The 26562-nt window shown below is 41.6% G+C and overlaps 1 protein-coding gene across 1 annotated transcript; it reads right to left on the bottom strand.

Annotated features, from left to right (window-relative positions):
* Positions 1-794: 794 nt before the first annotated feature.
* SPATA6L (spermatogenesis associated 6 like) lies at positions 795-25736 on the bottom strand (the record flags this gene model as incomplete). Its single annotated transcript, XM_083817142.1, is given in 8 exon segments — positions 795-1673; positions 2371-2597; positions 16787-16848; positions 16851-16871; positions 17690-17756; positions 17885-17909; positions 25403-25545; positions 25725-25736. Coding segments are annotated over 8 exon segments (846 nt in total). The 3' UTR covers positions 795-1384.
* Between the last annotated feature and the right edge of the window lie 826 nt (positions 25737-26562).

Here is a 26562-nt window from a genome sequence, read left to right as displayed (position 1 = left end):
CTCGGTGGAAAACTAGGGCTTCCAGTTGAGCGTGGAAGCCTTAGTTATGACAATAAGCACCGCATATTACGGCAGATGCTTTCATGAGGCCGCGGCTGAAGTAACGGCTGTGCAGTTTTCCACCTCCTCTCCCTGTCACATTCTTGTGAAACAAGGTTACAGCTGGATATGGAATGATCCCACTGTTCTGTCTCAGCATAGAAGCAAACTAACAAGTGCCATTCCAGGTGCTGAAACAAACAGTGGGCAATCATGCTGTATATAAATGTAGTGGGAAACATCAGATCAATATGGACAAATTTAGTGGGAAATGTCATCTGAGGGCCTGTTTTCAGGTGATGTGAATTCGCCCAGCTGAAGCACGTGAGCCCACCCCTGTAACCACTTTCAACTTGTAAATAATTAGGGAGCAGTGAGCCACATGCCTTTTTACAGCAACTGCCGGACGTATTAAAAAGACAGTCTGTATAACTAGAAAGTCAAAGGAATGGCTGATTTGGTTTATCTTGCCCTGGACTATCAACAGTGGTTCATTCATCCTCTTTTGCGTGCTTCCCTTCTTTCTTTCCTGTAGAATGGTTCCTTCGGGCTCACTGAGACTGTAGATGTTTGTGTAATTCCAAACCATAAAGAGATGCTACCAATTAACTAAGCAATTGGAAATCACCTCAGTGAAATGAAGACCCTTATCCTGAAAGCCTGACTCAGACAAGTTCTCTCGCCATCTAACTCCTACACGGTTATTAATTATTAGAGGCTTCTTGTTTAGGCTGTCTTGCAATCGGAAAAGTTAGTGTAAGAGCATCAATTCTGTGACTTCTGCCACCTCAGTCAGGTAATTCCCGTTCACATAGCCTATATAGAAAAGGGAGGGAAGAGAGGAGGGAGGGAGCGAAGAAGCACCAGTAAAATGGATTTATACCCCTCCCTTGAGTGTGAAATAAATATCTCAGGCTTGAATTTGTTGTTATTGAAAAAACAAGTGAGTGACAGACTGCTGAAGCAGCAGGGTTGCAGTAGTGTTTCTGGAAGACAGGGGAAACACGGTGTGCATTGCAGGGAGACACAATGTCCTGTTGGACCAACTATTATTACTGTAGCTGGAAAAAGAGAAGAAATACTATGATTCACCAGTTGCCTTGTCTATGACTGTATCTAATGGGCTCATATGGAAGCAGTTGTTTAGTCCTTCATTTGTGGGGTCCCAAGTGTTGTTTATATATGTCTGTTTGTTTGTTTGTTTGTTTGTTTTCCTAATGCTACAGACACCACTGCTGTGCTCATACACAAATAAAAATCCAAGATACACGTTCTAACCTCTGTTCTGTGGCAGTCAGTAGCCACAGAGCATTCATGGTCTTGGCCAACTTTGTTGCAGACATAACTAACTGGCTATGAACAACTGAACAGACATATTTATGGGCCAAAGGTAGAATGGTAGATGAACGGGAAAAATCCTGATAGTCCATAAAGGGTGTATTACTAGGAGATACCACCAGGTCAGCATCCATGGCTCCTGAACTGTCATGTTCATGATCACAGAAGAAAGCTGCTGCTTGGCCTGTGCTGAGGTGAGGAGATTCCGCACCCTCTCACGGATTTTCTCCCAGCTGAGATTCAAACTGGAATTCAACCTACCAGAAAAGATCCAACAGTCGCATCTCAGTTCCCCGCTACAGTGAGATCATTTTATCTCTTTGTGTGCTTTTATATCTAATGCCCTATTCATCATATCCTATAAAACCTTCATATAAAGGCACGATGGTCCCTTCATCCTCTCCTATCAAACGACTGAATAGAGGCACACACACATGATTCCTCTTTTATCCCTTGTGATATCTCAGTGAAATGGAGACCCTTATCCTGAAAGCCTGACTCAGACAAGTTCTCTTGAAACCAATTTCAGGGAATACATCTGTGGCATTTGTCTACCTGAGGCATCAGTCAACTGTGGAACTCGCCAGATAACTAACAAAAATTATTTCGTGATAATGAAAGTGTCTTATCAAAAGAAATAAAAAAAAAATGCATGGGAAATCAATCTCACATTTCAGGTTATAAAGGTAGCTAGCAATTGATAGGGGTGACAAAAACATTCCTTACGGTATTTCTTTCTGCAGTTGTATTCGACATGGGTTTTCACGCCTCCTACTAAAGTGTTTGATACTAGTCCCTAAAGGAGACCTTCTGGATGAACTATGGCTTTTCCATATATCTGATATTATTCTGCATGTGAAGAATGCATTTCCTGAAGAATTGTTACAATTTTTCTACTGAAATTTGTCTGACAATCCTAAATTCACGTTGTATAAGAAGTCAAAACGTGAATCTTCTTGGTCATTCAGCTTGTGTTCTACAGCACAAAGTCACTCAAGTAACTGTTTTTGAGTAAGAATTTGTAACCTGTTTTGAAAAGCAGAGGGACTCCAAACAGATCTTGCTGACTTGTGATGTTGGAAAGTAAAAGGTGAAGCTACACTGTGAAAAGGTGAATCCCCCTGACTGGGAGAACAATGTAAGCAACTGACAGGTTCATCTGTTCCAAGAGATGATGAATCATGTTCAGAAGTAGTCTGTTCAGATGGTTCTTTGACAATCTAGGGAATAAGGAAGCAAATTTCCATAATTAGAATTTACATATGACATAGGAAAAGAAAGAGCATGGGGGAAAAAAAAGGCAGGTAGATGCTGTCACCCATTTTATTGAAAAGAATAATAAAGGGGATCTTATAGATGAGCTGAAAATTCCTACTGCCAAACATAAAACTTGCAGGTAGACCCACTATGAGGCACATGCAATGGAAGCCCTTAAGACTATGACACAACAAATACACGCTGAATTCCTCATACTGATGAGTAGCTGACAAAAGCTAATCAAATTCATTGTTTTAGCCAGAGACAATCACATTAGTAGAAAGGCAAGACACCACAGAAAACATGAGCAAGCTGCTCTTATCTTCATGTATAAAAGCTTATTTTGCTGCATTAAACTAACGAGCATCCCTCTCAACTAGTCATGCTGGCCTTTCACATTTATATGAATCTCCACAGAAACAGTACCAACTCATTATTTTCCTAGAATCCTCCCCATTGACAGATACTAATTACTTTCTTCTCCCATTAATATAAGGTAGGTTTCAGCTCACGACTGACAGCAAAGAAACCCTCTCTCATATTGCTATAATGACGTGTCCCCACTGCAGCTTTTGTGTGAAAGACCTTTGTACATTTCACACAACTGCAACTTCTGTGTAGTCAGAAGGATCAGAGCAGTACATGACAAAGTGCTGACCTGGTCTCAAATCAGTTCAGGTATTCTAGTGTGCCAGCAGTAACTTTCTTTAGCAACTATAAAAGAAATCCTAGACCAAAAGTTGTATTTGCAAAAGAAACTCTCATTCAGGATCATATTACATTGATTTTACTGCTGTCAATAGTCAAGCAAATTAGACCAGTGCTAACACAAGTATGTTTTTACTTACCACATCCCCACATGAAATGCAGACATTGGTCTATTAGTTGTAGACCACTTATAAGCTAGACTTCTCTATAGCTTTGTTGAAATATGGTCTGTAGATGTCCTGTAATATTGCACAGTGAAACTTTAATATGGACTTTCCCTATATTTTTGCAAAACTAAGGATTTTGACGAAATTCTTTGTAAGTTTGCATATTTCTGTGGGACTTTTATCTTCCAGAAGCCAAAGTATCACGTCTCTCACATTTTGTCCAAGACAGATAACTAACATTACTCATTACCGTCTTCTGAATCATCAGCCCTCCTCATGGAATTGTTTCATTAGAACTCATAGATTAAACTGGTAGCACAAGAGACATGATTTTCCACTTGTTATCCTTTCATTACCTTAACTGAGGTATTTGGTGCTTCACAGTTATCAAAAGATAAAGCTAAAAAAAAAAAAAATAAAAAAAAAATTAAGTGTTTTAGTGACTATTATTAGGAATTAATCTTAGGTTCGTGTTCAATACATTAGCACAAAAGCCGAAAAGAAAACATGCCAATTGTTTCTTACAGGAAAACGCTGTTTGTGATTTCAGTTACATTACGTACGTGTGTTACCGTCTTTTCATGTGGAGGAACTACTCCTGTGAAATTACCTCCATTAGACAAACCTTCTTAGATTTCTGGATATTCTGAATAAATATACATGAATAAGAAGGACTTATTTGTACCAAATTATTTGTCAGAACAGAAATGCAAAGATTTTCTTGGATTTTATGACTTTATTGTCATTTCCCAATGTGCTGATTAGACTATGAATAGTTTGCGTAAGATAAGGGGGCAGAACAGATGACGCATGAAAATTCATACAATGTCATACTGATGCAGGGATTCATCCAAGCCCCCTTAAGTATTTCAATTCATGTGAGTGGACTTTGTATGAGGACCTTTACAGGTTCAGGACCTTTAAAGGTGTACTGAAACAACAAATAATTTGAGAAAGAAAGACAACATTAGTGAAGAACAAACACATAAAGATCCTCTTTTCTTGAAATGACTTCAAGACCAGAGGCATACGTTACATAAGAAGGGCAAAATCACTTTCTGGAACTTCCACCTACATATTCATATTCTACCACGTCAAGCCAGGTATTGCTACTTGTCTGTCTTCAACAGTGCTTTCTTCTGTGAACAGTTCACCAGAACTGAAAAACATCAAAATCCTGCATATATTTTTTAAAAAGATTTGTTTGAGGTAGGTAGTAATATCAACATTGTTGTTCGACATGTTCTATTATTACCAGCAGCAAAATATAAATACCTTGGTTCACACAGCATTTAAGAGAATCTCTTGCTGATCTCACACTTTGTTTCACACTATGGTGAAGTAACGGTGAGGTTACTTTACTGAATGATTTGGAACTGCCCACCTAAAACCAAAGAAATAATAGGAAGATGCACTTCTTAACATACAAAAACTTGTTTGAATGAAAAGCATCTCCAGCCTTCACAAACAATATTAAATTCACTCATTTTAACTTTTTTTTTTTTTTTTTTTTTCCCTGAAAAGCACCGAAGTATTTACATGGCACGATGCAAACATATTTGTAAAATCACCTCCTTGAAAAACACAGTTTGCTTGGCCTTCTAGGTTTGATTTCAAAACTAGCGACTTCCCACACAACAGAAAGTTTCAGGACAAAATGTACAGCAAGAAACATACACAAGTTTTAGGAATATAAAGTGGAATACTACTTCTGGAAATAAGAACTTTTCTATGCTCAGTTTCCTACACAGACCCTCAACCATATGCAATGAAAATCGTTCTAAAGGAAGAAGTCTTCTTTTAAGAGTTAAGAAATGCTGTTATGAAAGAAACAATCAGAACTGTTACTGGGAGAGGCAGCTTCTCTCTTCCTCAGAGAAGCACATCCTTGGCTCACAGTTCCTGTCAACTTGATTCCTACTCCTAAGTAGGGAAAAGACTTATTTCCCTACTCCAAGCACTGATTATACCAACAGACAGCCCATTTGCGCTAGACCAGTAGCTCTGATAGCCGATCACTACTCGCACTGCTTTAAATGCTAAAACGTAAACACCCTCAAATGACTGGTAGTGTTCCCTAGTGCCAGTTATGGGCTGGAGCTTTCATGTGACCCCAGCAAGTCTCATTGCCCACTTCCTTAAGATATTTGGCAGTATGATGGCAAAGAATGTGAAGATAAAATGTATGTCAGTGAGATTAAGAGACTGTATCCGTTGCTAAATATTGTGTGAATGTTTCAGTGAGGACATGAAAAGTTGACATCAGGAGAATTTGGAGTGAGAACGGTACATAGCGTATGTTACACAAGAAGCAGCATAGAAGGAACCTGCACTTGCCAGTGTAGATCAATAGGGAACCCCTGACTGAGCTAAACATGAAAACTAGGTACACAGTGGGAGTGGTGATGGGCCAATGGAGGTAAAAAAATATAATTGCCTGAGCCTGTAAGGATGGCATCAGAAACCCAAAGCTCATCTAAAGTTAAAACTAGCAAGAGATGAGAAAGGTAACATGAACAGATTCTGTAAGTACATTACTAACAAAATAAAAGCTACGGTAAATATGAGCCTGCAGCTTCACAGGCAGAGAACCGTGATGAAGGGCACAGAAAAGACTGAGGTACTTACTGAAAATTCTGTCTCAGTTTTCACTGGGAAATCAGGCTTTTCAGGCTTATGACCCTTTTAGCAGGGTCATGGGGAGTGAATCTGGTACCCCCAGTTAAAGATCACTTTAGAACACCTGATACCAAGAAGTACAGTGGGTCTCAAGGAAATGCATCTGAGGATGCTGAAGGAACTGGCTGATACCATTTGCATTGTGGTTCCCATTTTCTTTGAAAGGTCACAGCAACTCGGCAGAGCCCTGACAGGGAAAATGCAAACGTCACACACATCTTCAAGAAAGGCGAGGAGGATGATACAGGGAATTACAGACCAGCCACCTAACCTTGGTCCATATCTCAGGGATTTTTCCCCCAAAGCTTGAGGTGCCCTTACAGAACCATTTGACCCCTCTGCTGACTGAAAAGGAAAGACAGAAAGACACACTGCAGAAGGGGTAGAGCTGAATAAGACAGCCTGATCTGCTCCCTGCGTAACAACTATTGCAACTAAGAAAATGTGACATGTGCTAGTAGTAGAAGACTCTCTTCTGAGAGGTACAGAGGCACCCATCTGCCTACCTTAACTGCTCTTGAGAGAAGTCTGCTGCTTACCTTAGTAATCAAGAGGTATTACAGAGCCCTGGGAGCAGCAGTGAAGGACTCTGGAGCACAGGTAGTTTTTTCATAAGTCCTCACAGTCAAAGGGAAGAGGATTGAAAGGACCAATCAAATCTGGTAAATCAACAGATGGTTACAGGACTGGTGTCACAGACAGGGGTTTGGCTACTTAAACCATGGGACTCACTTTGAGAAACCTAGACTGCTGGGGGCTGATGGGGTCCACCTGTCAGAGAAAGGGAAAAGCATCTTTAGCCATAGGATTGCCAAGCTTCTGAAGAGGGCTTTAAACAAGAGTTGCCAGATGATGGGAACCTCAATCCATCCCATTGATGCACCCCAACAAAGAGGGCAAAAATGCCAGGAGGCAGGCACGGATGAACATGAAGCTCATGGTCATACTCAAACACAGGAGGGAAACCTACAGAGGGTGAAAGCAAGGATGTGTAACCTGAGAAGAGTACAGAGAAATTGTCTGAGCAGCCAGGGATCAAGTTAGGAAATTTAAATCACTGATAGAATTACATCTGGCCAGGGATGTCAAGGGCAACAAGAAAAGCTTCTATAGTATGTCAGTGATAAAAGGAAGACTAGGAAAAATGTTGGCCCCCTCAGGAAAGAAACAGACGACTTGGTTACCTGGGTTATGGAGAAGGCTGAGGTACTCAATGACTTATTTGCCTCAGTCTTCACTGTTAAGTGCTCTAGCCATACTGCCCAAGCTGCATAAGGCAAATGCAGGGAGAACTGCCTGCTGTAGAAGATCAGGTTCGAGACCATCTAAGAAACCTGAAGATGTACAAGTCCATGGGACCTGATGAGATGCATCCAAGGGTCTTGAGGGAACTGAGGGAACTGGTGGATGTAGTTGCTAAACTACTGTCCATCATACTTGAGAAGTTGTGGCAGTCTGGTGGCGTTCCCACTGACTGGAAGAGGGGAAACATAACCCTCATTTTTAAAATGAATGCCCAGGGAACTACAGGCCAGTCAATCTATACTTCTCTGTACCTGGAAAGACTGTGGAGCAGATCCTCCTGGAAAATATGCTGATGCACATGGAAATGAAGGAGGTGACTGGTAACAGCCAACATAGCTTTACTAAGGGGAGATCGTGCCTGACAAATCTGGTGGCCTTCTCTGATGGGGTTACAGCATTGGTGACTAGGGAAAGAGCAACTGACATCATCTACCTGGACTTGTGCAAAGCATTTGACACTGTCCCCCATGATATCCTTGTCTCTAAATTGGAGAGAATGAATTTAATGTATGGGCCACTCAGTGAGTAGGGAACTGGCTGGCTGGTTGCACTCAAAGAGTTGCATGGCACCCCTAAGCACAAATACAGGCTGGGTGGAGAATGGATTGAGAGCAGCTCTGAGGAGAAGGGCCTTGGGTGTTGGTTGATGAGAAATTCAATGTGAGCCAGTCATGTGTGCTTGCAGCCCAGAAAGCCAACTGTATGCTGGGCTGCATCAAAAGCAGCGCGGCCAGTAGGTCAAGGGAGGTGATTCTCCCCCCCTACTCTGCTCTTGTGAGAACCCACCTGGAGTCCTACATTCAGCTCTGGGACCCTAAGCACAAGTATGACATGGACTGATATGAATGAGTCCAGAGGAGGGTCATGAGGATGATCAAAGGGCCAGAGCACCTGTCCTATGAAGACAGTCTGAGAGAGATGGGGTTCTTCAGCCTGGAGAAGGCTCTGGAGAGACCTTACAGCAGCCTTCCAGTACCTAAAGGGGGGCCTACAGTAAAGCAGGAGAGGGAATACATTATCTTTGTCAGGGAATGTAGTGATAGGACAAGGGGTAATGGCTTTTAACTAGAAGAGAGTAGATTCAGACTAGATCGTAGGAGGAAATTCTTTACTCAGGGTGTGGTGCCACACTGGAATAGGTTGCCCAGAGAAGCTGTGGATGCCCCATCCCTGAAAGTGTTTAAGGCCAGGCTGGCTGAGGCTTTGAGCAACCTGGTCTGGTGGGAGGTGTCCCTGACCATTGCAGGGCGGTTGGATTGAGGTGATCTTTAAGGTGCCTTCCAACCCAAACTATTCTGTGATTCCCTTCTATGACCAATACACGGCAAACAACAGTTACTGTTTCTAAATGTCATAAAGAACACAGCAAAGTGCACCCAGGCAAGTTCCCAGACAGTACCATGCTGGGAGGGGCATTTGATATGCCAGAGGGCAGAGAGACCTCAAATGGCTGCACAAATGGACAGTCAGGAGTCTTGTGGAGTCCAACAAAGGTAAATGGAAGCTCATGCACCTTGGATGGTCTAACCCTGTACAACAGTCAGTAGTGACTGAGTGCTGTCTTGTTAGAAAGTAGCTTTGCAGAAGACCTGGGGGGGTTTGGTGAGCAGGCTGAACCTGAGCCACCAGTATGGCCTTTCAGCAAAGAAGCCCAGCCACATCCCAGGCTGTTAGACTGCAGCTAGTGGGTTAAAGAAAGTAATCGTTTAATTCCATTCAGCACTTGGGAGACCACACCTGGAGGGCTTGGTCCAATTTTTGGCTCTCCAATATCATCATAGAATCATAGAATATCCTGAGTTGGAAGGGACCCACAAGGATCATTCAGTCCAATTCTTGGAACCACACAGGTCTACCCAAATATTCAGACCATGTGACTAAGTGCATAGTCCAAACTCTTCTTAAACTCCAACAGGCTTGGTGCAATGACTACTTCCCCAGGGAGCCTGTTCCAGTGTGCGACAACTCTGTCAGTGAAGAAACTCTTCCTGATGTCTAGCCTAAACCTGCCCCCTGTCACAGCTTGACACCATTCCCTCAGGTCCTATCACCGGTCACCAGAGAGAAGAGGTTGGCGCCGGTCCCTCCACTCCCCCTCGTGAGGAAGCTGTAGACCACGATGAGGTCTCCCCTCAGCCTCTTCCAGGTTGAACAGGCCAAGTGACCTCAGCCGCTCCTCATACATCTTCCCCTCTGTTGTGGTTTAACCCAGACAGCAGCTAAGCACCACACAGCCGTTCGCTCACTCTCCCCTCTCCCTCTCTGGGATGGGGAAAAGAAACAGGAAAATGAAGCCTGTGGGTTGACATAGAGACAGTTTATTAAGATAGAAAAATAATAATAATAATAATAATAATGATGATGATAGTACTACTAATAATAATGTGTACGAAACAAGTGATGCACAATGCAATTGCTCACCACCCACTGACTGATGCCCAGCCTATCCCCGGCCCCCCCACCCTGGCTAGCCACCCCTATATATTGTTTAGCATGACGTCAGATGGTATGGCATACCCCTTTGGCCAGTTTGGGTCAGCTGTCCTGGGTCTGTCCCCTCCCAGCTCCTGCTGCACCCCCAGCCTGCCTGCTGGCAGGACAGAGCAAGAAGCTGAAAAGTCCTTGGCTTAGTGTAAGCACTGCTCTGCAACAATTAAAACATCAGCATGTTATCAACACTCTTCTCATCCTAATCCAAAACATAGCACCCTACCAGCTACTAGAAGGAAAATTAACTCTATCCTAGCTGAAACCAGGACACCCTGCAGTCCCTTTACCATATTAGTAGCCCTCCTCTGGACACTCTCCAACAGTTTCACATCCTTTTTGTACTGTGGTGCCCAGAACTGCACACAGTACTCGAGGTGAGGACGCACCAGCACAGAGTAGAGCAGGACAATCATTTCCCTCGACTAGCGATGCTGTGCTTGATGCACCCGAGGGTAGGGTTGCCCCTCCTGGCTGCCAAGGCACACTGCTGGCTCATGTTCAGCTTGCTGTCAACCACAACCCCCAGATCTCTCTCTGTGGGGCTGCTCTCCAGCACCTCGTCACCCAGTCTGTACATATAGCCAGGGTTGCCCCATCCCAGGTGGAGGACCCAGCAGATAAGACGGAGATTGCCAGATGGGACAGGCCAGCAGAGGTGCATCGGAATGTACATGGGGCTGAAGCATGGGTGTCATACAAAGGAAGGCTAAGAGAACTGAGGAGGCTGAAAGAAGTAGATGAGGCCTTCTTCAAACAACTGGAAGAAGTCTGACTTCACAGGCCCTGGTCCTCCTGCAGCACATGAACGAACCTGATTTTTGCTGGAAGGACAATGTAGCAGGGCTCAAGCGATCTAGGAGATTTCCAGACTACAGTGATTACAGCAATTACATCTTCCTAGTATAGGCAGTCAAGGAGACAAGTACAGATGCTCTCCTAGACCTGATATTTATAACCTAGGAAGAACTGGTTGCAGATAAGAAGGTTGAGGGCATCCTTGGCTGCAGTGATCACGAGATCTTGAAGTTCAGCACCCTGAGAGGAGATATCAAGACAAAAACCAGGACCACAACCCTGGATTTCAGAAGATCTGAGTTTGCCTCTTCAGCAATCTGCTTGGAGGAAAATAAATAAAATAAAATTAAATAAATAAAATAAAATAAAATAAAATAAAATAAAATAAAATAAAACAAAACAAAACAAAACAAAACAAAACAAAACAGGAATATTGTCCTGGAGAGAAGAGGGCTGCATGAGAGTTGGTTGATATTCAAGGACCATCTGCTCCAAACTTAAGGAAGGTCCATCTCAACATGTAGGAAATTGAACAAAGGCCTCCATGAATGAGTAAGGAGCTCCTTACTCATGAAACTGGCTGAAAACTGACTGAACAGCTGGGCACAAAGTTCTGTTGGAAGCAAGACACTCTTGGTGTAGCACAGGTGTCAATACTGGGTCCAGTATTTTTTAACATCTTCATCAGTGCCACAGAGTGCACCCTCAGCAAGCACCCAGACAACACAAAACTGGGATGCATGGTTATTACATGAGATGGTTGTGCTGCCTTTCAGGGGCACTCTGACAGACTGAAGAACTCATCTCATAGAAATATCATGAAGATCAACGAGGAGAAATACAAATAATAATGCCAGGCTGGGGGCCAACTGTCTGGGGAACACCTCTGCAGAGAAGAACCTTAAGGTCCTATTGGACAGGCTGATGTGTACAAGCAATGCAACCTCATGACAAAAGTAGCCAACAGACTCCTGGGCTGCATCAGGAAGCCCACTACAAGCATGTGGAGGGAGGTGCTCTTTCCTCTTTACCCAGCACTGGTGAGGCCACACCTGGTCTACTGTGTCCTGTTCCAGGTTCCCCAGTGAAAGAAAGATTTAGATACACTTTAACGAGCCTAGCAAAGAGAAAGAAGATAATCATTATTTGGGGATGGAACATCTTTCATATGAAGAAAGTCTGAAATAGTTGGGACTGTTCAGCCTGGAGCAGAGAAGTCTTAGGAGTATCTTCTTCATATGTACAAACATGGGATGAGAGAATGAAGAAGAGGTAGACAAGCTTTTCTCAGTGGTGTCTAGAGAAAAGACAAGAAGCAATGGACACTAATTCACAAATATTATATTCTATCTGAACACATGGAAAGACTGTTTTACTATGAGGTTGGTCAAACAGGTTGCTCAAGGAGAGAGAGGCGTCTCCATCCATGAAGATATTCAAAACCCAACTGGCCATGGTCCTGGGCAATCTGCTTGAGATGACACTGCTTGAGCAGGGATGGAATAGATTAGATGATCTCAAGAGTACCTTCCAATTGAAATGAATTTCTAATTCTGAGATTTTATTGTTGTCTCTATCTAATGGGAGGATGTAGAGAAGATTGAGCCAAGCTCTTCTCAAAGATGCCTACTGAAAAGACCAAAAAATAGTGTAAGTTCCACCTAGATAAAAGGACAACGTTTTCTACTATGAGGAGGGTCAGCCAGGAGAGGCTATGAAATTTCTGTGCTAGGAAATATTCAAAACCCAACCACACAAGGCCTTAAGCAGCTTAAACAGCTAGCCCCTAGCACAAGAAAGATGTGGACCTGTTAGAGCAGGGCCATCAAGGGCCATGAAGATGATCATAGGGCTGGAGCACCTCTCCTTTGAAGAAAGACTGAGAGAGCTGGGAATGTTCAGCCTGTAGAAGAGAAGGCTCTGGGAAGAACTGACAGTGGCCTTCCAGTACCTACAGGGGGCTTATATAAAAAGGATGGAGTGTGACTTTTTACATGAGCAGATAATGATAGGTCAAGGGTAATGGTTTTAAACTTGAAGAGGGGAGATTTAGATTAAATGTTAGGAAGAAATTCTTCATCATGGGGGTGGTGAGGCACTGGAACAGGTTGCCCAGAGAAGTTGTGGATGTCCCATCTCTGGAACTGTTCAAGGTTATGTTGTATGGGGCCCTGGGCAGCCTGATCTAGTTGGTGGCATCCCTGCTCATGGCAGATGAGTTGGAACTAGATCATCTTTAAGGTTCGTTCCAACCCAAGCTATTCTATGATGACCTACTTTGAGAGAGGGTTGGACTATATCACCTCCAGATGTCCAAGCTGAATGATTTTCTGATTCTTATGCAAGACTGGATTATAAAAAATATAACTGTCACAGATTAAAATATTTGTTAAAACACTTAAAATACATATGACTTTTAAATGTAGGTTTAGTAAAAGATATGTAAAAGAACAGTGGAATAGGAAAGTGAATCATAAGACCAGGACCTGGGCAACCCGGTGTTACTCCAAATAGCTGCTACTTTAGCTTGGAAGTACTGATCACCTGAGAAAAACACTATCTGTTTCCCTCTCCCTCAACTAGGCAAATAATCAGATAAACTCTGTTCTAATAATTTTTGTTCTGATATTTTTTTGTGTGTTTCAAAGAATTCAGGTGGAACACCCTACTGGCTAACTGCAAAGGTTTCTTGATGAAACCCAAGAAACACTTTTCACTAACTTCAATGTCTAACAAAAGATGTTGATGGATAAAAAGCAGGATCACAGGGACTGACGATCACTGCCATATCATCAAGTTCCTCAGTTTATTGGCCTGCCAGTAAGAACAACCAGTCCCAGAGATTTCAAGAGTAGGGAGAAGGAGAATCTCAAAAATTAAAAAAAGTTTTTGATCCCTTACCAGTTAAAGAAACAGATAACACATGTCCAAAAGAAAAGGGGAGGAGTAAAATTTATTAAATTTTTCTAATATCTAAATACGTCTTTATATATAAAATATATCTTTATAAATTTATACATATTATATATCTAATATGTATGTGTGTTATATAAATATATAAAATTATATATAAAAATATATCTTGTAAAATATATTAATATATCTTTGTGGTGAGGCACTGGAACAGGTTGCCCAGAGAAGTTGTAGATGCCCCAACCCTGACAGTGTTCAAGACCAGCTTGTACAAGGCCCTGGGCAACCTGATCTAGTGGGTGGCATCCCTGCCCATGGCAGGTGGGTTGGAACATGACAATCTTTAAGGTCTCTTTCAACCCAAGCTGTTCTATAATTCTATGATCATTGAATTCTTCATTAGTAGTATCTCTTCCATTTCCTGAATGTTAACTGGTTGATCTGTTTTTCACCAGCTGTCAGTGAGTTGAATGGGACAATTACTGAACAAAAAAGCACTTCTATTTTCAAATTTGTTGCTATTGAATTTCTTCACCATGTTGCTGGTCCAGTAGTGTAAGATTGGATAGACAAAAATGCTCAAAATAATACTAACAAAAAATCCTTCTTATTGCTGTGGTGCAACAGTTTTAGGACTTTGTCCTGGTTCCAGTTAGGACAGAGTTAATTTTCCCTCATAGTAGCTGGTAGGGTGCTATGTTTTGGATTAGGATGAGAAGAGCGCTGATAACATGCTGATGTTTTAATTGTTGCAGAGCAGTGTTTACACCAGGCCAAGGACTTTTCGGCTTCTCGCTCTGTCCTGCCAGCGAGCAGGCTGGGGGTGCAGCAGGAGCTGGGAGGGGACAGACCCAGGACAGCTGACCCAAACTGGCCAAAGGGGTATTCCATACCATCTGACGTCATGCTAAACAATATATAGGGGTGGCTGGCCGGGGTGGGGGGCCAGCTGCTCGGGGATAGGCTGGGCATCGGTCAGCGGGTGGTGAGCAATTGCATTGTGCATCACTTGTTTTCTTACACATTATTATTATTAATACTATTATCATTATCACTATTATTATTATTATTGTTATTATTATATTCCTGTCTTAATAAACTGTCTTTATCTCAACTCACCGGCTTCACTTTCCCGTTTCTCTCCCCCATCCCAGAGAGGGAGGGGGGAGGGTGAGCGAACGGCTGTGTGGTGTTTAGCTGCCAGCCGGGTTAAACCACAACAGACTTATATGTCTGACTACAAATGGTGGCCTGTTCTTATTTACCAATTTGCACTCGGCAGACCCCAGGTTTACTATGGATGGCTGATGATGACTTTTTTCCACAAAGTTCACTGAAGTGGTCTCTAGTGTTTCATGAATGAGCTGGTGATTTTAATGACCTTTTATGCTCTCTGTAGCTTTTATCCCTCTTCACTGACGTCTTGCATTGTGATCTGCTTCTTTGCTTTGGTGATGCGGAGGCAGACCTTTGATTTTATTTCTTTGATTCCAGTTCTGTTTTCATCCTGGCAGAGAAATTAATTGTTGTACAATTATCTAAGCAAAAACAGGTACAGGCCATCTGCAACCCTCTGTGAAGAAGACCAAGCTCTAAACAGATATTACTTCACTAAGACTTGACCATAGAATATCTGAATTTGGAATTTTGGTCATATAAACCAAAATGAAAGAATCTACAATTATGTGATGGAGTCTGATAAAGCCAAAAACAGATATTAGCCAGTGTGGACTCATATATCCTACCTTCTTCCATGTTATCTCAGTTGTATAACCTCTCATCTAGGGTTCAGTCCTGAAAGGTTGTTCCTTGGCCTCCACAGAGATCAGAGAAGGGTAAAGCAATTCAGAAAAGCACTTGTGAGCTTAGAAAATAGAGAACTTTGGTTAGATCTTGAAATCCTTACTTCTGTGGAAGCTTATTCAAGTAAATCTTGTAAGTATCTCAGGTCAAGAGACAATTTATGGCAATCAAATTCAGCATCTATTACTCAAACAAAAGTACTTTACTTCCTGTGATTGTTTTGTTCCAAAAGGGAGAGCAGAGTTTTGTCCCCCATAGGATACTACCTATTAGATGGAAACTCACTAAAGAAAGCACAGAAGACATTCCCCTAGAGGAGGACTAGTGGGTTGCAATAGAGTTTGCATCTAAACCTACCCTCTCTCCTATGAAGACAGGCTGGGAGAGAAGGGGTTATTCAGCCTGGAGAAGGCGCTGGAGAGACCTTATAGCAGCCTACTTAAAGGGGGGCTACAGGAAAGATGGAGGGGGACTCTTTGTCAGGGAATGTAGTGATAGGACAAGGGGTAATGGCTTTAAACTAAAAAACGGTAGATTTAGATTAGATATAAGGAAGAAATTTTTTACTCAGAGGATAGTGAGGTACTGGAACAGGTTGCCCAGAGAAGCTGTGGATGCCCCATCCCTGGAAGTGTTTAAGGCCAGGTTGAATGGGGCTTTGAGCAACCTGGTCAAGTGGAACATGTCCATTCCCAGTGCAGGGGAGTTGGAATGAGACGGTCTTTAAGGTCCCTTCCAACCCAAACCATTCTATGGTTCTATGATTCTTTTAGTTTAAAACCATTACTCCTTGTCCTATCACTACACTCCTTGATAAAGAGTCCCTTGCCATCTTTCCTGTAGGCCCTGTTTAAATACAGGAAGGCCACTATAAGGTCTCCTGACAGCCTTCTTTTCTTTAGCCTAAATAATGTTAACTCAGCCTGTCTTCGTAGGAGAGGTGCTCCAACCCCTAATCATCTTTGTGGCCCTCCTCTGGACCCACTCTAAGTAACTGAAGGGGTATTTGTTTTGGAATGTGTTACGTGTCCATTCCCTGGAACACGTTACAAATCTTGGAAATGAGAGCATCTTGGACAGCAGATAACAATCTGAGAAAGGCATGACTTTGTTTCAGTCAGATTTGCTGTTATTGTGACAAAAACTAGTATGCCTAGCATGGCCTTAAATCTTAGTACCAGCACTGTTTAAGATGTCTAGATAAAAAGTCAATCTTAACACTAGACTTAAGTAAACTTAGTCAAATGTTAGTAATTTGCAACCAGGTCTGCATCCATACTATAAATACTTACATAATTCTTCCTTCTGTATTGAAGTGGAAGCTCTGTAATGCTTGTTCTTGTGGAGAACACTATGGTGCTATTCCCTTAAAAACAGCTGTAAGGGGAAAGGATTAAAAAGATATTCACTGTATATACATCCCCCATAAACTCAGAACACTTCAGAGTTCATCATTGTGTCCCCCATAAACTCAGAACACTTCAGAGTTCATCATTGTGGGTAATATTCGTGGTAGGGGGACAGCTGGACCAGATGACCTTGGAGGTCTTTTCCAACCTTTATGATTCTATGATTGCAACTACAGAATCAAAAGTGACCAAAGAGACACTGCAGCTAAAAAACTTGTGGCAAACTCACCAGCAAAAAAAAAGTTGCAAAGTGATTTTGCTATGAAAAGCAATAATTTCATTTTAGTCTGCACACCCAACTTACTAGCACTGAGCAGGGGTGTTAGATTCTCTTAATAGGTATAAAACCTGCAAGAAGAGAAAAAGGATGCACAAGGCCAGAAAGATCAAAATGATCAAAACATGTTCTTGAGGCACTAGCACTGCTCCCCAGAATTCTGACATGATTGTGAAGACAGGTGAACAGAATACTTTGAACTACAGAAAAGATGTACAGTTGTTTATTGTTTGATTAGCAGTTCTATTTTCAAACTAGTCTTAGTGATGGCCACTTTCCAAAATGGTGTGAAAAGGGAATTCTAGTTTTCATTTCAAGGAAGCCAATGCCATGACAAATATTTTAAAAGACACTGATGACCTATAACTAAAAAAATAAAAAAAATAAAAAAAAATCATCTGTTCACTTGCCATCAACTTTGAATTATGCATTTCTACCAGTTTCTTTTTCTTCTAGAAGTGTAACAGTGAAATCACAGCATGGTACCTTAAGAGGATATTTGCCCCTACCCTTGTGAAAAGAGGAGGAGAAAACAGGAGCAATAAAGATGAAGAAGCAGAGAAATGAGCTCTCCATCTGAAGGAAAAGAAGGTGATGTCATATTGTTAAATGAATAGGTGATCTGGGGACAGCAACAGACTGGCTAGTCTATGGGTGTACTTAAATCACCTATTACTTTACCATTATGTCCTCAGCTTCTTTACCTTCAGCTGGTTATTAATGACCAAGCTAAAGAATTGTACAATGTAACATTTGGTTAATCAGAACACATATTTCTAGATTTCTGTTCTAAATGCATATATTTTTTATGAGGCAGAAATTTCTAAGAGTTATTTCTTCAATCTTGTGTTTTCTACATCTGCAACTTATGCAAAACAAACAAACAAACAGTTTTTCATTTGAAATAATTTAATTTCTAGTTTGTAGGGTAATTACATGAACTTTCTGAATGTAAATCAATGCAAAAATGAGTCCGCAGGAATGCCACTCCTCTCTGCCTAGAGCTATTCTAAGCTGCAGTGGAATCAGATTAATAAAATTCAAGTCAGTTTTATTGCTTCTTTTGCATAATCCATAATGCAGTGAGGGGGATGTAAACAAAACCATTTTTAGGCTGCTGTTGCTGCTTCAAGAAACTAACAAGAACAGGCACTGTGAGGATTTACAAGGATATGAAAATGAAAGACCTGCAAGAGATGAGTGAAAACAGGGCAGAGTGCAAAATCAAGGCCTGTATGTGAAAGAAAGAAAATGGACAGAAAGCTGTAATCCTCAGAGAAAGTCAGAACAAAGGAATTTGAAAATCTTATATGCACCTGGTCCTTTCAAATGGCCTGGAAAAGAGATTTATAACAACATCAAATTTTGCTATTAGGTCTTCTATTCTGTCTATACGAAGAGATTATTCTTACTGTCTGTGACTAACAGATGTAGTTATTAAGGTAGCACATGCCCAGTATATTCTCTGCAGTAGCTCTATATTCAAAAGAGCAGATGAGCACCTCCATCTGCTTAAGAGGATGAAAGACATGTTCAAACTCTAGTCCTCACAAAATTTCTACTAAGTACATGAATTTCTTCCTACCTTAGACAAATAATAAACATCACTTGCAGGCAACTTACTGAGAAACGAGACATTTTCATCAGTAATCCTCTGTCCACACCAAGAAATGCAGGAGTCAGCTTTTGCTCTTGATCCCCTGATGTGGGGGTCAAACCCACACAGAGAAAAATAGTCAGGGTTTTTCATATGGAGTTTTTGTGAGGAAACAGCTGTGCAATAAAAACTCAGTAAAATATGAATGTCCCTGACAGAATGCTGCCCCTGTCATGCATAAAAGACGTTGTCTGTAATAGGTGATAGCTGGAACATTAGTGGGCCTGGGAAGAGTGGTACAGGAATGGCACGCTCCCAGTATGATTTGAAATTACTCAGTGTTGAAACTATTCAATACAGTAGTTCCATTTTAGTCTACTGTCCCTGTTTGTGTCAGAGACCCTTTCAGTTTGCATTTTTGATGGCTACACCAAGTATAACTACATAAACAGAACAAAGAAAAATAGCAAACCCAAACAATTTGGTTCTGTATTTGTACAGAATCATAGAATGGCTAGTGTTGGAAGGAACCTTAAAGATCATCTAGTTCCAACCCCCCTGCCAAAGGCAGGGATGCCACCCACAACATCAGGTTGCTCAGGGCTTCATCCTGAACGCCTCCAAGGATGGGGCATCCACAGTCTTTCTGGGCAACCTGTTCCAGTGCCTCACCACCCTCTGAGTGAAGAATTTCCTCCTAACATCTAATCTAAATCTCCCATCTTTTAGTTTAAAACCATTCCTCCTTGTCCTGACATTATCTGATTGAGCAAAGAGTTGCTCTCCATCTTTTTTATAAGGCCCCTTTAAGTACTGAAAAGCTACAATGAGTTCATCCCAGAGCCTTCTCTTCTCCAGACTCAACAACCCAACTCCCTCAGCCTGTCTTCATAGGAGAGGTGCTCCAGCCCCTTGATCATCCTCGTGGTCCTCCTCTGGACCCGCACAAACAGATCACCGTCCTTCTTGTGCTGGGGGCCCCAGACCTGGATGCAGCACTCCAAGTGGGGCCTCACAAGGGTAGAGCAGAGGGGGACAATCCCCTCCCTCGACCTGCTTGCCACCTCTCCGTTGATGCAGCCCAGGATGCAGTTGGCCTTCTGGGCTGCAAGCATGCACTACTGGCTCATGTCAAGCTTTTCGTCCACTAGAACCCCCAAGCTCTTCTCTGCAGGACTGCTCTCAGTGAGTTCTTCTCCCAGTCTGTACTCAAGTCAGGGATTGCCCTGACCCCGGTGCAGCACCTTGCACTTGGACTTGTTGAACCTCATTAGGTTCACATGGGCCCACTTCTCCAGTCTGTCCAGGTATAGATACAGAAAAAAATATATACAGTTTTTTGTCTGCTTGATTGAGAGAATAACTGCTGCTCTAGCAAATGGCTTATTCACTTTGTCTCCAATACCTTGACTATACTGCTTCTGATTACACTATCTTGTGAACTGTAGGGGGCAAAAGGGTGAGAAACCATGTACGTTTTTATTATTTTTGAAAGATCTGGCTTAGCAGAACAGCACTGGAGTTTGATGCTGTCATTAACTTTCCAACTGTCACGAGTACCCCAAAATACTTTTGGAATGGAGATGACTGAAAGTCTTGAAGGCAGACTACATAGTTACACTGTAGAGAATGTCCAAAGCTGTGACAGACTATATATACAAACAATGTATAATGCACGTTTATACACAGCATGCTAAATGTTGGTCCAGCTGTTTTCTTGGTGCTTTCTATGACCATGAGTCACACCACCAAGCAAACAACTAATTACTATAATTAGCTGTCTTGAGGAGTACAATAAAATATTAATATGAAATTACAACATCCAATGTCTGTTCAGCAAACCTGTCACAAAACAGCATTGAAAGACAGTCATCATTATTGCTTTTGAAATGTATTCCCTCCAGAGATCCAACCATATAGTAAACATCATGTAATTTGGCTGTGCAAACTCAGAGCATGAGACCAGTGTCCTGCTGGCTGAGGGCAGAAGTACCCACACTTGTCTCTGCTTCTTATCTTTTAGAACCCCATTAACTGTGTTCTGAGTGAATGGATGAGAAGGTCACCACTGCTCTGCATAGGCAGCACAATCAGAGACAGGAAGTACCTTCATAAGCCCCCACCACAGGAGGAAAGCTATAAGGTACTTTGTCAGATACTCTGCTTAGAACCTACAGCAAGAGTTTTGCCATGCTGAAATGAGATGCTAGGTTGGCCACAATTGATATTACACTATAAACTCTGCTACAGCCTTCACTTGGATGGGTTCTGTGTCTTTACAGGGACAAGGACACATGTTCACTTCTAATCAGACTAAAAACAAACCATGCAATTTGATGATTTCTAGACAAAGTAATGACACAAGGAAGAAAATTTCAGAGAGAAAAAAAAAAAAAAGAGATAATAAGGAGAGTAATACTTTTCATTCAAAGTTTGATCTTTTCTAGGCATATTGCACGTAACAGCTGTCTTTCTAATGGGTCCCTGCATAGTAATCACCAGGAAGAACTCTTTTGTGAGCTTTTGACACTACTAAAGGAAAGCAAATAGTTTTGCCATATAAAGATTGACTTCTGAAGTAGTAAGGACACAGGCGGGCACTGGTTCCTCTCATAAGGAATGTATTTAATTTTACTAAATAAATTTTTACTTTAGAAAGTTGAAAGATGAAAATATATCCCACTGTACAAAAAGGCAAAAAAAAAACTCTAAGCTGTATATTTTTGTACAGCCAAGAAACAAACAAAAAAAAAGGGGGAAAACACCTATTTGAGCCATGTCATTTCATGCCATGCCATGTCATACCATACCATGACACCTTTGAGTTTGAGTCATGAAAGGCATATAAGTACTATCCAGAATAAAGAAGTGTTCTACAGAATTTGCTGAGACAGGTGTTAAATCTTTTAGGCCTTTTCAAAACAGTCTCATCCTTTTCAGAGTTATTACTGAGCAACCTTTCCGTCCTAACATGCACAGAGAAAATCTGCTATGCGCAGGTGACAAATAAGCATTATATACTACAACTAGCTACATGAGAGCATGGTATTGACAAACTCTGCATGGAAGTAATCCTTGGAAAAGATGAACAGTCTCTAGACTAAGACCAACCAAACTTTTTTTTTTTTTACCTTGCTTACCCTTTTATATAGAGATAATAAAATATTCTTTCATTTAATTCCTTACATCTCCTTTTTCTTGTATCATTGAATGTTTTTGAACCCGTAATGACATTGCAAATAACCCTTTATTGTATCAGCAACACAAAGACAAAAGACAGAGAAGAGAAAGATGAATACTGGAAGCAAAGCATTTAGAAAAATAAATAAAAAATGTACAAACAATAGGGAACATAAAGTATATTTTGAATTTGCTGTAACAGAATAAACATTTTTTGACAAAGTAAATGCTGCCTACAATTTTAGAATATATATGAATTCATCATAAGCAGCAACCTTAAGAGCAGCATTCATTTATCACCCTGTTTCTGTTTGCCCTTTTCCCTGTCTTATAAAAACAAAGAATGTGAGTTCTGTAGAAGGCCAACAATATTAAAGTATTTCTTAATAAGAATTTTTTTTTTAAGGCTAAGAATATTAATAACATTTAAAAGCAACACACAAGAAAGAAATATCAGCACAAGGTAACCCTCTGTGGTTGACACCTGGTGAGATTACAGGACAGGAAGAGCAACTGATATCATCTGCTTGTACTTGTGCAAAGCATTTGACACTGTCCTCCATAATACCCTTGTCTCTAAATTGGAGAGAATGAATTTGACAGGCAGACCACTTAATGGGTAAGGAATTGGCTGGATGGTCACACTCAAAGAATTGAGGTCAACGGCTCATTGTCCAAATGGAGAGCAGTAACGAGTGGTGTTCCTCAGAGGTCAGTACTGGGACTGGCACTGTTTAACACCTTTGTTAGTGACCTGACAGTGGGATCGAGTGCACCCTCAGCAAGTTTGCCGATGACACCAAGCTGTGTTGTGCAGTCAACACACTGGAGGGAAGGGATGCCATCCAGAGGGACCTGGACAGGCCTGAGAGGTGGGCCTGTGCGAACCTCATGAGATTCAGCAAGGCCAAGTGCAACACCCTGCACCTGGGACAGGGCAATCCCAAGCACAAATACAGACTGGGTAGAAAATGGATAAGAGTAGCCCTGAGGAGAAGGACCTTGGGTGTTGGTTGATGAGAAGCTCAACATGAGCCGGCAATGTGCACTTGCAGCCCAGAAAGCCAACTGTATGCTGGCTGGGCTGCATCCAAAGAAGCGCGGCCTGCAGGTCAAGGGAGGTGATTCTCCCCCTCCACTCTGCTCTTGTGAGACCCCACCTGGAGTCCTGCATTCAGCTCTGGGGCCCTCAGCACAAGGACATGGACCAATATGAACGAGTCCAAAGGAGGGCCATGAGGATGATTAAAGGGCCAGAGCACCTCTCCTAAGAAGACAGGCTGAGAGGTGGAGTTCTTCAGCCTGGAGAGAGAAGGCTCTGGAGAGACCTTACAGCAGCCTTCCAGGACCTAAAGAGAACCTACAGAAAAGCAGGAGAGGGACTCTTTGTCAGGGAATGTAGTGATAGCAAAAGGGATAATGGCTTTTACTAAAAGAGAGTAGATTCAGACTAGATTTTAGGAGGAAATTCTTTACTCAGGGTGTGGTGAGGCACAGAAGCAGGTTGCCCAGAGAAGATGTGGATGCCCTATCCCTGGAGGTGTTTAAGCCCAGGCTGGATGGTGCTTTGAGAAACCTGGTCAAGTGGAAGGTGTCCCTGACCATTGCAGGGGGGTTGGAATGAGAGTTAAGTTGCCTTCCAACCCGAACTATTCTGTGATTCTGTGATTCCATGACGATGTGACAGTGAGTGGCTCCTGACTTGACCTCCTCTTTAGCTTACAGGAGTTTCTTGCTACAGAAAGATAAAAATGTGAGACCAACAAGAACAAAAACAATGCTAAGTAAATTAAAGATAAGGGTTAAATACTGTTTATATTAACACACTTCTTCTGGTAGGTATGACTATAAAAGTCTGGCCTAAGGTTACTTGCAATGATGAAACACAACATAGATCATTGTTTTAATCATTTTTCTCTTCCCGGTCATCCTACAAACATTAAATAAAATTTTGGCTTTATAAGGAATGCCTACTCCTTAAATTCATGATTTGTCACAAACTTCACAATAAGGAATTTCAAACATGGAAAAAAGGAAAAAAAAAAAAGGCAAAAAAAAAAAAGCTGACCTGTGAGGTTAACATAATGTTCCACCATGTGTCAGAACACAGCACGGCATAAGAAGGAAAAATAAGAAATTAAAAGCCCCAGCTGCAATCCCCTTAAAGCACAGATCATCTCTTACAGGGACTGTAGACAAATGAGAAAGTATAAGGAAGCTTTCCTGTATGTTACTATGCCTTACATAAGGGTTGTCCAAATACTTCTTAGAAACAAAATGAAATAAGATTTCATCTAAGAAATATTTTTTAAGAAACAAATACAAATGCATTTTCCTGTATTTAGTTCTTGTTTATTCTGCTACAGCAAATTATGACTTGTTTAAAGATATCATTACCATACTTTGCAAGGAAATCTCTGACCCCTTTGAAATAAATGGGAAGTTTACCACTGATTTTTTTTGGGCCAGGATTTCATGTTGGATATTCTAACTGTTGGATGTTCAACATTCACTGCTTTTCTTTTTCTTTGGAATTTGCCAATATCCTCCTTCAAATGGTATCTGTATTTTCAGACACTGTTCTAATAATAGTCTTTTTAGGGAGGGCTCTGAAAAGTAATGTTTCACTGAGAAAGAAACTATGTTCTTCATGCCAATTAATTCCTACTAATGAAAGGCACATACACAAAAACATGTTGCTGTGAGGTAAGACAAACTATGAACTTATCTAACATCATCTACCTCCTGATAATTACACTGATCCTCCTCTTATGACTAGGTGAATGTAAGAGAAACTGCTCTTCTATGGAAGTGGTTTACATTACGTCATGGTCAGAATACATCAATGGGCATTTATTGCGCAGGAGCTGAAACGCTGTGCATTCAGAGCTGTGCTCACCTGGTAAGGGACCACATGAAAATTAAACTTTGTAGCCTTCACTTATGTTAATATTGTAGCTTTCTATTTGTGTCAATAACAACCTCTGAGGAAGAGGGTGAAAAAAACAGGTTAGACGCTGTTCCTCTCAAATTCATCTATTCCTGTTTTGCAATGGCATCAGCATGGTTTTGCTTATCAAGACACAGCCATTCTGTCCTGCACCTTTTTTTTTTTTTTCAAAACGATTTTCAAACACAGAATGTCATTCACTGGAATCGTAACCAATGAGAGTACAGGAAAACCAAAAGAAACGGAAGACTCTTTGTACTATCACTAGCCCCTGCTATCAAAGCTTCAGATCATAAAATCTTAAATAATAATAATAATAAATTAATCTATTCCTTTCTACAAATGGGCCTAATATTTCAGCCATGCTGAAACACATGCAATACAAGAATTACCTATCAGTTGTAAAGAAAAATAAGATTATGTATGAATTACAGCTTTTACAAGGTTTGAGACATTGAACATTCTAGCCCAAATAATATATCAAGCAAAAGTCACCTTTTCAAATCAAACCACATCTTCTCATGAAACAAGAGAGGGAAAAGAGGAGGAAGGCATTCTGTCTCTTTGTGCTGACCCACGATGCACATGCTGAGATAAATGTGATGTTTCTCTGGCAGAAACACACCAAGGCATGTAACCTCAGGAACAAAAAAAAAAAAAAAAAAAAAAAAAAAAGATACACATGTGACTCCTTAGTCCAGTCTTGCACATACGCACCAGATGAAGTCTGCAGAGCTCTACATCAGAGGGGATTCACTAGGCAATTGGCTTTATTACTGATTAACTCAAAGGGGTGCCAGATTAAGCCCTATCATACCTCATTTTGCATTTTGGCCTTTTTTTTTTATCAGTTCACATAACAGGGACTGATTTTGTAGACCTTAGCATTATACACAGCAGACGTGTTTAACACGCACAAGGAAATAAATGGGTGATTTTTATTGATGTACTGGGTCTGGCTGGGATGGAGTTAAGTTTCCCCACAGCAGCCCATACAGTGCTGTGCTCTGCCCTGATCTCACACCAATGTTTTGTCTCTTGCTGAGCAGTGCTGGCACAGTACTTAGGCTGGCTCTCCAGGCCCCTCAAAGGCCGCTATGCTGGGGGTGGGCAAGAGGTTGGCAAGGGCTGACCTAAGCTGACCAAAGGGATATTTCACGCCATATGATGTTGTATTTAGCAATAAAAGCGGGGGGGGGGGGGGGGGGGGTGGAAGGGTGAGGAGAAGGGACAGGGCATTCATTGTGAAGGCGTTCATCTTCCAAAGCAACAGCTACATGTACTGAGCAAGGCCCCTGGAAGTGGCTGGACATCGATGCTGGTGGGAAGCAGAGAATAATTTTTTTACTCCTTTTGCTTTCTCACGGCCTTTTCTTTTCTTTCATTAAACTACTTCGGTATCAAGCCCACCAGTTTTCTTCCTTCCTATTTCTGCCCCCCACAGTCCTGCTGAGGAAGGGGAGTCAGGGAACAGCTGTGTGGCACTTAGCTGCCTACAGCGTTAAGCCACGGCGATTTTTTTTTTCCATTTTATATCTGATGAAAAGACTCATTACAAGGAACACATTACTCGTTTGCACAAGAGCGGCAATCCCTTTCATTACGTAAACATAACGCGGCGAGAGAAAGTTTAAGGTTTTAATTCAAGGTTTTAA

Source organism: Anser anser, assembly GCF_964211835.1.
Source record: "Anser anser genome assembly, chromosome: Z".
Classification (NCBI taxonomy): Eukaryota; Metazoa; Chordata; class Aves; order Anseriformes; family Anatidae; genus Anser; species Anser anser.
The sequence above is the reverse complement of the archived record's forward strand: the minus strand, read 5'-3'. Positions and strand labels throughout refer to the sequence as shown.